Source organism: Mandrillus leucophaeus, unplaced genomic scaffold (assembly GCF_000951045.1).
Source record: "Mandrillus leucophaeus isolate KB7577 unplaced genomic scaffold, Mleu.le_1.0 Scaffold689, whole genome shotgun sequence".
NCBI lineage: Eukaryota > Metazoa > Chordata > Mammalia > Primates > Cercopithecidae > Mandrillus > Mandrillus leucophaeus.
The window spans coordinates 530,622-543,754 of record NW_012107463.1 but is presented as its reverse complement, the minus strand read 5'-3'; the positions used below and the strand labels follow the sequence as shown (position 1 = coordinate 543,754).

The following is a 13,133-nucleotide window of genomic DNA, read 5'->3' as shown; positions in this document are numbered from 1 at the left end:
TCGCCCAGGCTGGAGTGCAGTGGCGTGATCTTGGCTCACTGCAAGTTCCACCTCCCAGGTTCACACCATTCTCCTGCCGCAGTCTCCCAAGTAGCTGGGACGACAGGTGCCTGCCACCACGCCTGGCTAATTTTTTGTATTTTTAGTAGAGATAGGGTTTCACCGTGTTAGCCAGGATGGTCTCGATCTGCTGACCTCGTGATCCGCTCGCCTCAGCCTCCAAAAGTGCTGGGATTACAGGCATGAGCCACCGCACCCGGCCGCCACTGGGAATCTTTATCCATGTTGGCCAGACACTGAAGAACTCAGCAGACGGGCCACAAGGGGCTTAGAGGGCCCCCTTCCCCAAGAAACAGCTTGTAGGACTTAGGCCCTGTTTATGATGGCCCAGAGCTACTTTGGGGGCATCTTCCTCAATTACCCATGCCTCCTCACATAGGGCTTAGGGGTGGCACACTAGGGCCAGAAAAACGTGTTTGGCTTCTGCTTTTGTCTCTCAAGCCCACTGGTTTGTTGTTGTTGTTGTTTTTAGGAGACAGAGTCAGGCCAGGCGAGGTGGCTCACACCTGTAATCACAGCACTTTGGGAGGCTGAGGCGGTGGATCATTTGTGCTCAGGAGTTCGAGACCAGCCTGAGAAATGTGATGATACCCCGTCTCCATTAAAAATACAAAAATTAGCCGGGTATGGTGACACTTGCCTGTAGTCCCAGCCACTTGGGAGGCTGAGGCATGAGAATTGCTTGAACCCGAGAGGCGGAGGTTGCAGTGAACCGAGATCACACCACTGCACTCCATCCTGGGTGACAGAGGGAAACCCTGTCTCAAAAACAAACAAACAAACAAAAAAAAACACAAAAAAAAACAAAACCGGGGTCTCACTCTGATGCCCAGGCTGGAGAGCAGTGACGTGATCATAGCTCACTGCAACCTTGAACTCCTGGTCTCAAGTGTGATATTCCCACTTCAGCCTCCCCAGTAGCTGGGGCTACAGGCATGTGCCACCATGCCTGGCTAATTTTAATTTTTTGTAGAGATGAGGTCTTGGGCAACTTGAAAGTGTTGCGCAGGCTGTTGTTGAACTCCTGGCCTCAAGGCATCCTCCTGCCTTGGCCTCCCAAAGTGCTGGAATTACAGGTATGAGCCACCACTTCCAGTCACTAGTTTTTACGTAAGATGTACATTACTGATTTTGGAAAGGCCATGTCTTCTAAGGTTGCTTTTATTCACACATTGCATGAAAAGGAGAAAAGACAAGTGTCACAAGCATAGAGTTATATCTGTAAAATTTGTATTTGGGGTACCTTTGGGGAAGGGGCAGCTGGAGACAGGACAATGGCCAAGCCCTCCCACCCGGGCTGTGGCCACCACCTTGCTGAGCCCGCCTTTCCTCCCACTGTGACCCTGGCAACCTTGTTCCTGGGCTGGCTTTTGTAAGATGATATTTGTACTCTGCTAAGGGCTTTCACACTGTTTGTTTCAGGTAATCCTTTCAGCTGCCCTGGGAAGTCCTTGAACCTGCTGTTGACTGCACTTCTTCCAGTGGCTGATTGGGTTTATCAGGGAAATGTGCAGGATTCCCACATTTCCAGGTCGCTGTAATTCTCTTCATCAAATTCTGCTTTTGCCTTTGCAGCAGCCAGGGTGTCCTTCCATCATGTCCCCAGTGACGTTGCAAGGGTCTTGGACTTCTCTCTGTGATCTCTCTTCTGTGCTACACACATTGCTCAGGCAGTGGCCTCAATTTGCTCTTCAGTCAGTCTTTTTATCCCTGATGCCTTTTTTTTTTTTTAATGTGAAAATCAGCCCACATTTTTCATTCTGCAAAGAATGGGTTGCAAGAAAATGACCCTGAGGATTCCCTGCTGATCCATGTCTTCTGATGGGGAGGGTTTTCTCAGTGTCCCTGGCCAGTCACTTAGGCCATCGCGGTAGAGCTGTGCCTGGGGTAGGATGCAGAGGAGTCTGGGACCCTGTGTCCCTGACATTTGGCATGTTCTGCTGCTGACTGCTGCCTCCCTCCCACACAGCTGGCCCGGAGCTGCCTTTTAGACTTCCCTGTGTGGTGGCGGTCAGGCAGTGGAGTGGCAGCTGTTTGGGATACTTGGGCAGCCAGGAAAGCTCTTCCAGCCCTTCTGGAAAGTGGGAGGCAGAGGAGGAATATAGTGGTTAAGAAGAGTGACCTTGGAATCCGGCTTCCTGTACTTATATTCAGTCCCAGCACTTACATTAATCAGTTATGTGGTTGGGCACAGTGGTTCACCCCTGTAACCCCAACACTTTGGGAGGCCAAGGTGGAGGAGTCCAGAAGGTCGGGGATGCAGTGAACCATGATCAGACCACTGCAGTCCAGCCTGAGTGACAGAGTGAGACCCTGTCTTTACAAAATAGTAATAATAAGTAATAAATAAAATTATGTTGGCCGGGCGCGATGGCTCATTCCTGTAATCTTGGCACTTTGGGAGGCCGGGGCGGGTGGATCACATGAGTTGGAGACCAGCCTGGCCAACATGTTGAAATCCCGTCTCTACTAAAAATACAAAAATTAGCCAGGCGTGGTGGTGCACGTCTGTAATCCCAGCTACTTGGGAGGCTGAGGCATGAGAATTGCTTGAACCCGGGAGGTGGAGGTTGCAGTGAGCCGAAATGGCACTACTGTACTCCATCTTGGGCAAGAGAGCAAGATTCTGTCTCAAAAAAATAAAATTATGTGACCTTGAGTAAGTTTTCTAACCTTTTAGAGCCTTGATTTCCTCATCTGTCAAATGGGATTAATACTAGTTCTTCCTCATGGGATGGCTGTGAAGGTTAAATGAGACAAGGCATGTCAAAGGCCTGGCACCAAGTCAGATACTTGGTAAGGCTCAAAATAGGGTTGTTTATTAATATCCTGCGGGAACCTTGCCTGGCCTCTGGAATCCAGGGTTTAAGAGTTTCTAAGTAACCACCTGTTGCTTTCTGTCTGCCCAGGGTATCAAAAAGCCATTCACAGAGGTCATCCGAGCCAACATCGGGGACGCCCAGGCTATGGGGCAGCAGCCAATCACCTTCCTCCGGCAGGTGAGCCACCCCCAGGAGCAGAGGCTGCAGGAGGGCAGGGCCCTGGGCTGGGCGGGCCGTCGTAGGGACCATCCTCTGCCCCCTCGATATGCAGGCCCTCCCAGGCCTGATGCCCTCTGGCTGTCTCCCTTAGCCTCCTTCCTGCCTTTCTGAGGTTGTTGAAAATTTCTAGACCTGTTTTGGGGTTGCTCCGGTGTAGGAGGCTCCTGGGGAGACTCTTCCACGGGGTAGGGTCCTGGGACCTGAGTTAGGAACTTGGTGGGCAAAGGCAGTGGTAGGGTAGGTGGCAGCCCAGGGGACAGGGAAAGGCCGGCTGGGCTGGGAGGAGGCGTCGGGGGGCAGCAGGAGGTGTTGTGGCGGGGCAGGATGTGGCTTCCCACTTGAGGCCCTTCTGGGTGTGAGTGTGGGCTCTGCTGCCTACCAGCTGGGGGGCTTTGGGCAGGTAGAAGTTGGCAGATTGCTGGGCCTTGGTGAGGCGAAGAGTGCAGAGGCCTCCTGGGGCCCAGCACAGGAGCTCCAGATTGGGGATGGCCGCTGTGAGCTGCTGCGCCCCGGCTGCCTCTGCAGTGACCCAGCTCCCTCCTCAGGCTCCAGGAGAAGGTGGCTTCCACATTTCAGTCTGAGCACTAACCTCGAGAGTGCCGCCTGGGCCGGGATTGTGGGATTGTGGGATTGGTAGGCTGGAGGTGGTGGGGTGGGAGATGCCCCAGAGCAGAACAGAGGTGGGAGACCCGGTGTGTGACAACTTTTTCTAGAAGGACTGAGGCTGTTTTGTTTTATTTAGGTTTTGGTTTTGTTTTTGTTTTGAGATGGAGTCTCTCTCTGTCGCCCAGGTTGGAGTGCAATGGTATGCTCTTGGCTCACAGCAACCTCCACTGCCTGGGTTCAAGCAACTTGCTTGCCTCAGCCTCCCGAGTAGGTGGGATTACAGGCATGCACCACCACGCCTGGCTAATTTTTGTATTTTTGGTAGAGATGGGGTTTCACCATGTTGGCCAGGCTGGTTTCAAACTAACTTCAAACAATCCGCCCGCCTCAGCCTCCCAAAGTGCTGGGATTACAGACGTGAGCCACTGCGCCTGGACTGTTTTATTTAGTGTGTGTGTGTGTGTGTGTGTGTGTGTGTGTGTATATTTTTGAGACAGGGTCTTGCTCTGTTGTCCAGGCTGGAGTGTGATTGTCACGATCTCTCTGTAACCTCAAACTCGTGGGCTGAAGCAATCCTCCTGCCTCAGCTTCCTGAGTATCTGGGACTACAGGCGTATGCCACCACACCCGGCTAATTATTAAAATTTTTGGTAGAGACAGGGTCTTGCTGTGTTGCCCAGGCTGGTCTCGAATTCCTAGGCCCAAGTAATCCTTTCTTGTCTCAACCTCCCGAGCCACTGGGATTGAGGCCCATTTTGGATCAAAATGCAGTGCTGTGTGTGGTTAAGGTTCATGGGCTAGGGCCATCAGGGAAGTCGAGCCCGGGAACCACAGTTCCCTGTTCCCTGCCTTGCTCTCTGGGGCAAAGGGCTGGGGAGGGGCTGGAAGGGCTCAGTCCACAGTCCCTGAGGGAGTTGTCACAGGGCAGTGAGGGAGAGGAGCCGAGGCTGGGCCTGGTATGGGGGGCGCTCACTGGACCTCCCTCCCACGGCCACTGCTGCTGACCCTCGGAGCAGGCCCGCAGCCCTGGATGTTAGAGTCCCCATGCGAGGCCCAGGAGGGGGAAATGAATCAGACCACACAGAGTGGCTCTGCCAGGGAAACGAGGTGGGAGGAGGCCAGAGGGCCCTGACTTCCCTGGAGCGTGAGCTTTGAAGGGGAGGGCCAAGCAAGAGCGACCTCTCAGGAGAGGTCCGCACATGGGCCTGGGTTTAAATTGTGGCAGGCTTCATAACAGGCCTCACTCAGCCTTATTTGCTGGAACCGTGTTCTCAGGTCCAGCCCTGCCACTGTGCATGGCAGGCCCAGCCTCTCCAGCCTAGTGCCAGCTGCCTCCAGCCTTCACACATCTCCTCTGACCTGCGCAGGTGCCCCTGGGAGGCGGGCAGGCCAGCTCACTGCCCATTGTGCAGATGAAGAGAAACCGGGCTCCGTGAAGCCAGGCGCTCGCTAAAGTCACCCCGCTGGTGTCAGAGCCACAAGTCCTGACCCCCTCAGTGCACCTGGCTTGGCTCCTCAGTGCCAGCCTCAACTTGCCGGGCGAGCTGGGGTTACCGGCACTTTTGTACACGTTTGCTTGCTTAATCCTCTTAATTTGTGGGGTTGGGGTGATGTTCTTTGTTACTAAGAAGAGAAAGCTAGCCCAGTTTTCATCTGGGGAGGAAAGGGGGTGATGAGGAATGCAGGGGGAGGGGGCCTAGGGCATTGGGGAGCTCAGGCTGGGAGTAGGGGGGTTCTGCAGTCCTGCTCCACCCAGCTGGGCATTGATTGCCTGCCCCCTGCTCTGCGGGCCCCTGATTGTGCCTTGGGTGTGTAAGCCCACTGTCCCTAGTGGAAGAGCTTGGGCCAGGGGCAGAGGAACAGCCTCACTCTGATCGTCGACTCCTCTTCCAGCAGCCCAGGTCATAGTGCATCCCAACTCTCAACTTCTCCCTTTCTGCTGCAGAGAGCCCAGCATCTTCCCCTCCTGCCCCCAAGCTCCCACAGGCTGAGTCCTCGCAGAGAGGCTTGTGTGAGCCCCATCCCTGGGAGCTGTCGTCCTCCCAGTGGCCTCTGTGCCCCTCCCGGAGCTCTGGAAGTCGGGGTGCTGGGAGCTCAGCCTGCGTCTTGTTCCCCCAGGTGATGGCACTGTGCACCTACCCAAACCTGCTGGACAGCCCCAGCTTCCCAGAAGATGCTAAGAAACGCGCCCGGCGGATCCTGCAGGCTTGTGGCGGGCACAGCCTGGGTGAGGCCCCAACTTGCCAGGCCCCGGGACGTGAAATGAACGAGTGTTCCCGGGGAGGCCCCAGCCTCAAGCGAGAGTCATGCATGCAAATGGGTGTGTGAATGTGTGTGGGTGGCTGACAGCGCGCAGAGTAAACAAAAAATAGCGTCCTCATCCCACTCGCGCCTTGCTGGCCTCCTGTTTATTAAGCGGGTGGTGCTGGCACCACCTTTAGGTGCAAGTGCCTACATCATGCTGGATGTGGGTCCTCCTCCCTGGAGCCAGCCTCGCTGGACAGCAGCTGAGCCTGCCTTTGTCACAGCAGGTTTCACCCAGCAGCTGGAGGCTGGGTAGAAGTGCAGTGCCCAGTTTTGTTCAGCATCCTTGCCTCTCTGTGGTCCCCAGCTCTGAACATGTCCCTGCACTGTCTTGGAAATGGCAGCCAATTGCTGGGGAAGAGAAGCACCTTGGGACCCCTTTGGCCCCTTTCTGTGGCTTTCTTGCGTCCAGTGGTGCCAGTACCCCCAGGTACTTCATGGTGTTCCCCTCAAACTGGCCCTCACTCCCCTTTTTGGGGACGCATGCCCCAATGTCTGCCTCCCGACGTGGCACCAGGCTTCGCAGAATGGACCTGGAACTTGGCCCCTGTAGATGTGAAGATGATTCTCTCCCCTTTCCCTGCAAGGATGGAGTTCCAGCCTCTGGGCCTCCAGCTCTTTGTTCTGTCATTTTCTTTCCTCTGTTTATTTCTGCTGGTTCCTTTGTGCAGCACCCACGTTGGGAATCCGGCTTCCCTTGCCCTGAGGAAAGCTGCTGTTCTTAGAATCTTCCTAGGATATGAGCCCTGATGTTCCAGAAGGTGGAGCTGAGGGTGGGGACAGATTCTGGCGACTTGTTCAGCATGGAAGTGGCCCCTCCTTGTTGTCTCTATCTCCTGCCACCCCCCCCCGCCAACTTTTTCTGCTCTGTCCCTTATTGATGGCCCTGTGCTCACCCTCCTGGGTGTGGCCCCACTGCTGTCCCTCTGAGTCTGGGCACTGTCTCTCTCAGGAGGGGGCCAGCCCCCCCTTGCTTTTCCACCTGCCAGCCTGGATGGGGTGTGGGCTGGGGCCTTGTGTGCCACGACCTAACCACAGGCTGGCGGAAAGCAGCTCTGCAGCCCAGAGGCCCAGCTGCCAGGCTCCTTTCCCCCCTGCACGCTCTGCCTGGCCCCAAGGGCAAAGGTGTTTCTCAAAGACCCCCATGGCTATGGGCCTAAAACTCCTGGAAGCCCCCAACTGAGAGGCAGGGGGAGGGGAATGTGCCTTTTGTGTGTCTGATGAGAGTGTCTGGGTACGGAGTAGGGATTTTTCTTCCACATACTAAGCCTCATCAACAGGTTTTTGCAACTTCGTGTCAGCCAGAGCTGGAGTAGTGGGGCTGAGAGACTGTGGCCCTGGGAGTTCCCTCGTGGGGTGTTACAGCAAAAGACCAGTTGGCCCTCATGGTTTTTGGGACCCACTCTGAGCCCTGTTCCAGGACCTCGTGAACACAGGTGAGGTAGGAGTGCTTGGAGTCTCCCTCATCCTTCAGCTAGGAAGTAGTTTGTACCCACCTTCTGGGCTTGTAAGGAAGGTTCACGTGTGCTAAATCCGCTTGTTAGCTGTAGACAAGCCCTGCGCATTCCAGGGGGCAGGACAGTGTGGTCCTTGGCATGACAGGGACACAGTGGTGTCGCTCTCTGTTACCTACGCTCTGGGCAGCCTGAGCACTTTTCTGCCCACAGGAGTAAAAAGAAATGGAGCATGTCACTATGCTCCAGGGCCACCCTGACCCACAGGGAGATTATTAAATGTGTATACAAGGTCTTGAAGCTCACCCAAGAGATTTTTGTTTTGTTTTGTTTTTTTGAGACAGCGTCACTCTGTCGCCCAGGCTGGAGTGCAGTGGCGTGATCTTGGCTCACTGCAGCTTCTGCCTCCCGGGTTCAAGCGATTCTTCTGCCTCAGCCTCCTGAGTAGCTGGTACTACAGATGCACGCCACCATACCTGGCTAATTTTTGTATTTTTAGTAGAGATGGGATTTCACCATATTGGCCAGGCTGGTCTTGAACTCTTAACCTTGTGATCTGCCCACCTCAGCCTCCCAAAGTGCTGGAATTACAGACGTAAGCCACCGTGCCCGGCCACTCAGGATGTGTTATTATCATGCCCTTTAAAATTATTTCTTGGACTGGGCATGGTGGCTCACGCCTGTAATCTCAGCATTTTGGGATGTGAGAGCAGGTGGATCACCTGAGGTCAGGAGTTCGAGATCAGCCTGGCCAACATGGCGAAACCCTGTCTCTACTGAAAATACAAAAATTAGCCAGGCATTATGGCAGGCGCCTGTAATCCCAGCTACTTGGGAGGCTGAGGCAGGAGAATTGCTTGAACCCAGAAGGTGGAGGTTGCAGTGAGCCGAGATTGTGTCATTGCACTCCAGCCTGGGTGATGAGAGTGAAACTCTGTCCCCTCCAAAAAATATATATATATATATATATATGTATATATACATAATTTCTTAGCAGGGCTTCATTTTTTTTTTTTCTCTTTTTTAAGAGTTAGAGTCTTGCTCTGTCACCCAGGCTGGAGTGCAGTGGTACAATCATAGCTCACTGTAACCTTGACCTCCTGGGCTCAAGCAATCCTGCATCAGCCTCCCAAGTAGCTGGGACTACAGGCATACACCACCACACTTGGCCAACTTTTATATTTTTTGTAGACATAGGTTCTCACTATTGTCCAGGCTGCTCTCGAATTCCTGGGCTCAAGCAATCATCCTGCCTTGACCTCCAGAGTAGCTGGGATTACAAGCATGAGCCACCACACCCAGCAACTTCATTTATTTTCTCTTTGATGACCAGTTTGGTTCTCAGGTGTGTCCTGGATCTTAATGGGGTTGAGGTACAACCTAGCACCTGCCTGGGGCAGGGCAGGAGCTATGTGCCCTTGTCCAGCCCCTCCCTGAGCACGTACCAGGCTGTGTTCTAGACATCAAAGACACTAGTGAGCAAGGTGGGTGGAGCTTCTGTGCTCACGAAGCTATCAGATTTGGGAGGAACAAACATGGAAAAGAATTTCTACGAACGTGTAATCACGATTTCTCATGAGATCTTGGAGAGAGCTGCGGGACTATAACAAGGGGCTGTATGGAGAAGAAGAGGTCATGGGGAGGATGAGTAAGAACCTGCAGATGCGTGCTGGACCAGTGAACAGTATGTGCAAAGGCCCTGAGGTTGGGACCTCTGTGTGATGAACACCACTAGGGCAGTGGTGTTCAGTGAGGTGGGAGTTCGGCAGTGGGTCCTCAGCAGGGTGTAGTATAGCGCAGCCCGCAGTGGGCGAGGTGCTCTGGGAGAAATGCACAGAAGAAATGGGTAACATCCCCTGCTCAGGAGGAACCAAGAGTCAGGAGTCAGCATGGGGAGGGCAGGGCTGCTTCTGTACAAAATAACTGGAGGGGCCAGCACAGTGGCTTACACCTGTAATCCCAGCACTTTGGGAGGCCGAAGTGGGAGAACTGCTTGAGCCCAGGAGTTCAAGGCTGCCGTGAGCTATGATCGTGCCGCTGCACACCAGCCTGAGCAACAAAGTGAGACCCTGTCTCTTAAAAAAAAACAAACAACTAATAAATAGTAAAGTAACTGGATAAATTATAGGCTGAGATTGGCTGGAGGTGGAGCAGAATCTTTAGGGCAAGCCTCCTGGAGACAGACTAGAAATGATCCTAGAAAGATCAGTGTGTTTTGGAGCATAACGTGAGATCTGAAGAAAAACCCAGGAGCCTCTTTGGAAGGGTAGAAAGTCTGTGACCGCAGAAGTGTGACTCAGAGAAGCAGAGGGCTTGCTAATGGGTGAAGGCCTGGGCGTTCAGGGAGGTGGATGCTCTTAGAGGCAGGAAGAGGGGAGGCCCTGAGGAGAAGGTGGGGCATTGAAAAGGGGTGAAGGGAAGCAAGGAGTCCTAGAAGGTCTCTCTTACAGAAGCTCAGAAATACCAACTAAATCACCTAGTGGGGGTGGGCTCTAACACAAGCATCTGCAGCTCCCCTTTTTTAAACTTACAAAATACTCCAAATGTATTAGAATACTGAAAATAGCATGACAGAAGCCCATGCCCACCAACCAGAGTGACACCAGTTAATGTTTGCCACTTGGCACCTTAGAGTATTGGTCTGGCTGCTCCTCTTACAGCTGTGCAGAGCCCAGTGCTGTGCAGAGAGGCTGAGGCAGAGCTGGGGGATTCCAGTTCAGGGCATTTTTTTTTTTTAAAAAGACGGGGTCTCAATCTGTCACCCAGGCTGGAGTGCAGTGGTGCGATCTTGGTTCACTGCAACCTCCACCTCCCAGGTTCAAGTGATTCTCCTGCCTCAGTCTCACGAGTAGCTGGGATTACAGGCACTTGCCACCACACCCGGCTGATTTTTGTGGAGATGCGGTTTCACCATGTTGGCCAGGCTGGTCTTGAACTCCTGACCTCAGGTGATCCACCTACCTCAACCTCCCAAAGTGCTGGGAGTAGAGGCGTGAACCACTGTGCCTGGCCCCAGTTCAGAGCATTTGACTGTTCCTCCTCGATGCCAGGCCTGGACTGATGCATGCTGAGGCCCCAGAGGAGAATCTGCTACTTCCATTCGCCATCCTGCCTCCTGGGGGTGGTTTTTGCAGTAGCCACAGAAGGAATAGTCTGGTTTTCTTTAAAGGTGGTGTAAAATTCAAAAGGTCTAAAAGAATATACAATGAAACGTCTGCCTTCCACCTCTGACCCCCAGCCCCCATGCACTTCCACAGGGAATTCACCTCACTAGTTTGAGTCTTCTTCCAGAGAGATCTTGCACCTGTACAAATACATCTTTCCAGTTTATTTTCAAAAACCTAAATAGTGGCCTGACATTTAAAAAAATCTTTTTTATGGAGGTAAAAATGTTAATGTACAGCTGGAATACCTTTCACACATGCAAACATCGACGTCACCCCACCAGACTCTGGATACGGAGCTGCCAACACTCTTTCGTGCGTCTTTCTAGTCAGTACCGCCACTCCAGAGCAGTTAACTACTGCTCAGCTTCCGGGACCATTCATTAGTTTTACCTGTTTTTGAACTTAGTATAAGTGACTTTCAACCCTAAATGGCAGCGGGAGGGTATGTTCACATGGGACTGGGGGCTGGAGGACACCTCACAGTCCCAGGGATGCTGGTCAGAGCCCTGGGTGCCTGGGGCTGGCCGGTGGTGCTATTGTGGGGTTTTTGTTTTTATTTTTATTTATTTTTTCGAGACAGGGTTTCACTCCAGGCTGGAGTGCAGTGGTGTCATCATAGCTCACCGCAGCCTCTACCTCCTGAGCTCAAGTGATCCTCCCAGCTCAGCCTCCAAGTAGCTGGGACTATAGGCGCACGCCACCGCACCTAGCTGATTTTGTGTTTTTTGTAGAGATGAGGTTTCGCCACATTGACCAGGCTTGTCTCAAACTCCTGGGCTCAAGTAATCCTCCTGCCTCGGCCTCCCAAAATTCTGGGATTACAGGTGTGAGCCACTGCGCCCAGCCCAGGGGGTGCTATTTTGGAGCCTAAATGTTGGCCCATTCTCTCAAGTGCTGTGGAACCATGTGTAGGCAACCATCATAAAAGCATGGGAATCCCAGCTCTAGTGACTGACAGCGTCACAGAACACATATAAATCCCAGGAGAGTGGGTGGAACAGGTTTGGGCACCATTTGAGTAGAAGCCAGGGCCTAGAATAATGTGTGACACATGATAGGTACTCAGTACTGGGTGAGTGAGTGGATGAGTGGATGGGTGGATGGATAGAGGGGTGGGTGGATGAGGCCTAGACACGTGGTTAAGCAGCTTGCCACAGTTCCAAAGCAATGGGAGTTGGGCTCCACCCGAGACCCTCATCCCAAACAGGCATCCCTCTAATTATATGGATATTAATTATATTGACCCTGTGGAGCCAGACATCCTGCCTCTGTTACTGTCTTGCCTGCTGTCTTACAGGGTCCTACAGTGCTAGCCAGGGTGTCAACTGCATCCGTGAAGACGTGGCTGCCTATATCACCAGGAGGGATGGCGGCGTGCCTGCAGACCCCGACAACATCTACCTGACCACGGGAGCTAGTGACGGCATTTCTGTACGTGTGAGGGTGGCTTGTTGTTATGCGGTGTTTACCCACATGAAGAGCAGCCTTGCCTGTTAGGGCCCAGCATTGGAACTGGCTAGCAGGGAGACAGGCTAGCAGGGAGGGTGGCAGCATGGGTGGCCACCTCTGGTCCCCCTGCCCTGGCAGCCTGCAGTCTTTGCCTCTTTTAGTCTTCATGAGCCTGGGCGCTATTGCAGCCTTGATTTCCATCCGGAGTACACACCAGCAGGTCCGGCTGCAGAGGAGCCAGGGGCCACCCGAGGGTAACCATTGGCCTTTCTGTGGTTCTGCACGTACTGGTGTTCCTCCTGTGCCAGGTGCTGAGGAGACAATGGGAAACCAAACACATCATTTGGCCTCTGCCTACACAGGCAGAGCAGACCAGCTGATATCACAAAAATAAATGCACATCACAAAGCTTTTAGTTTCTCTTCTGCAGTACAGAAGGACAGGGTGTTATGGGAGGGAGCAGTGGGAACTCCGACCTGGTGGGGCAGGGGCAGGAAGTCTCCAAGGAAGACTGAGCAGACACCAACCTGAGGGACACACAGGAGTGAACTGGGAGAGGGGGTATGCTCTGAGCTGAAGGTCACTATGTGCAGAGGCCATGAGCTGGCAGGAGTCTGAGTGCTGGGAACTGGAGATGCTGGGGGATGAGTGCACAGCGAGGGACGGAGTTACCAGGCGTGGGCTGGCAAGACAGCTGGCGTCAGTACAGGGCCTTAGAGGCCACGCTGAGGATTTGGGTCATTGTGCTAAGAACAACAGGGAGCCACTGAAGGGTTTGAAGGAGAAGGAGGTGGGGCAGTTAGATTTCTGTTCCTAAGTTTAAATTTTGGCTGCGAGGGGCACAGGAGGCAAGAGGAGGTGGCTGAGGCTGGAGTCAGCTACCAATGGGGTCGGGGAGGACTGGGGCCAGTGGTTACTTGCAGTTTGGAGTGCAGTGGTTACTTGCAGTGGAGTTTGCAGTCCTGGGCTTGGGGGACTGGTGGAGCCTGCAGTCCTGGGCTTGGGGGACCAGTGGAGGCTTCAGTCCTGGGCTTGGGGGACTGGTGGAGCCT

General features: G+C 53.6%; 1 protein-coding gene across 2 annotated transcripts in view; it reads left to right on the top strand.

Moving 5' to 3' along the window:
* The window catches only part of GPT2 (glutamic pyruvate transaminase (alanine aminotransferase) 2), a 55,592-nt gene that overhangs the window by 18,736 nt on the left and 23,723 nt on the right, over nucleotides 1–13,133 (top strand). For both annotated transcript variants that reach the window (XM_012002455.1, XM_012002457.1), the window contains 3 exons: nucleotides 2,970–3,059; nucleotides 5,826–5,934; nucleotides 11,930–12,063. In XM_012002455.1, coding sequence (XP_011857845.1) covers nucleotides 2,970–3,059; nucleotides 5,826–5,934; nucleotides 11,930–12,063 — 333 coding nt within the window. The remainder of the gene's footprint in view (nucleotides 1–2,969; nucleotides 3,060–5,825; nucleotides 5,935–11,929; nucleotides 12,064–13,133) is intronic.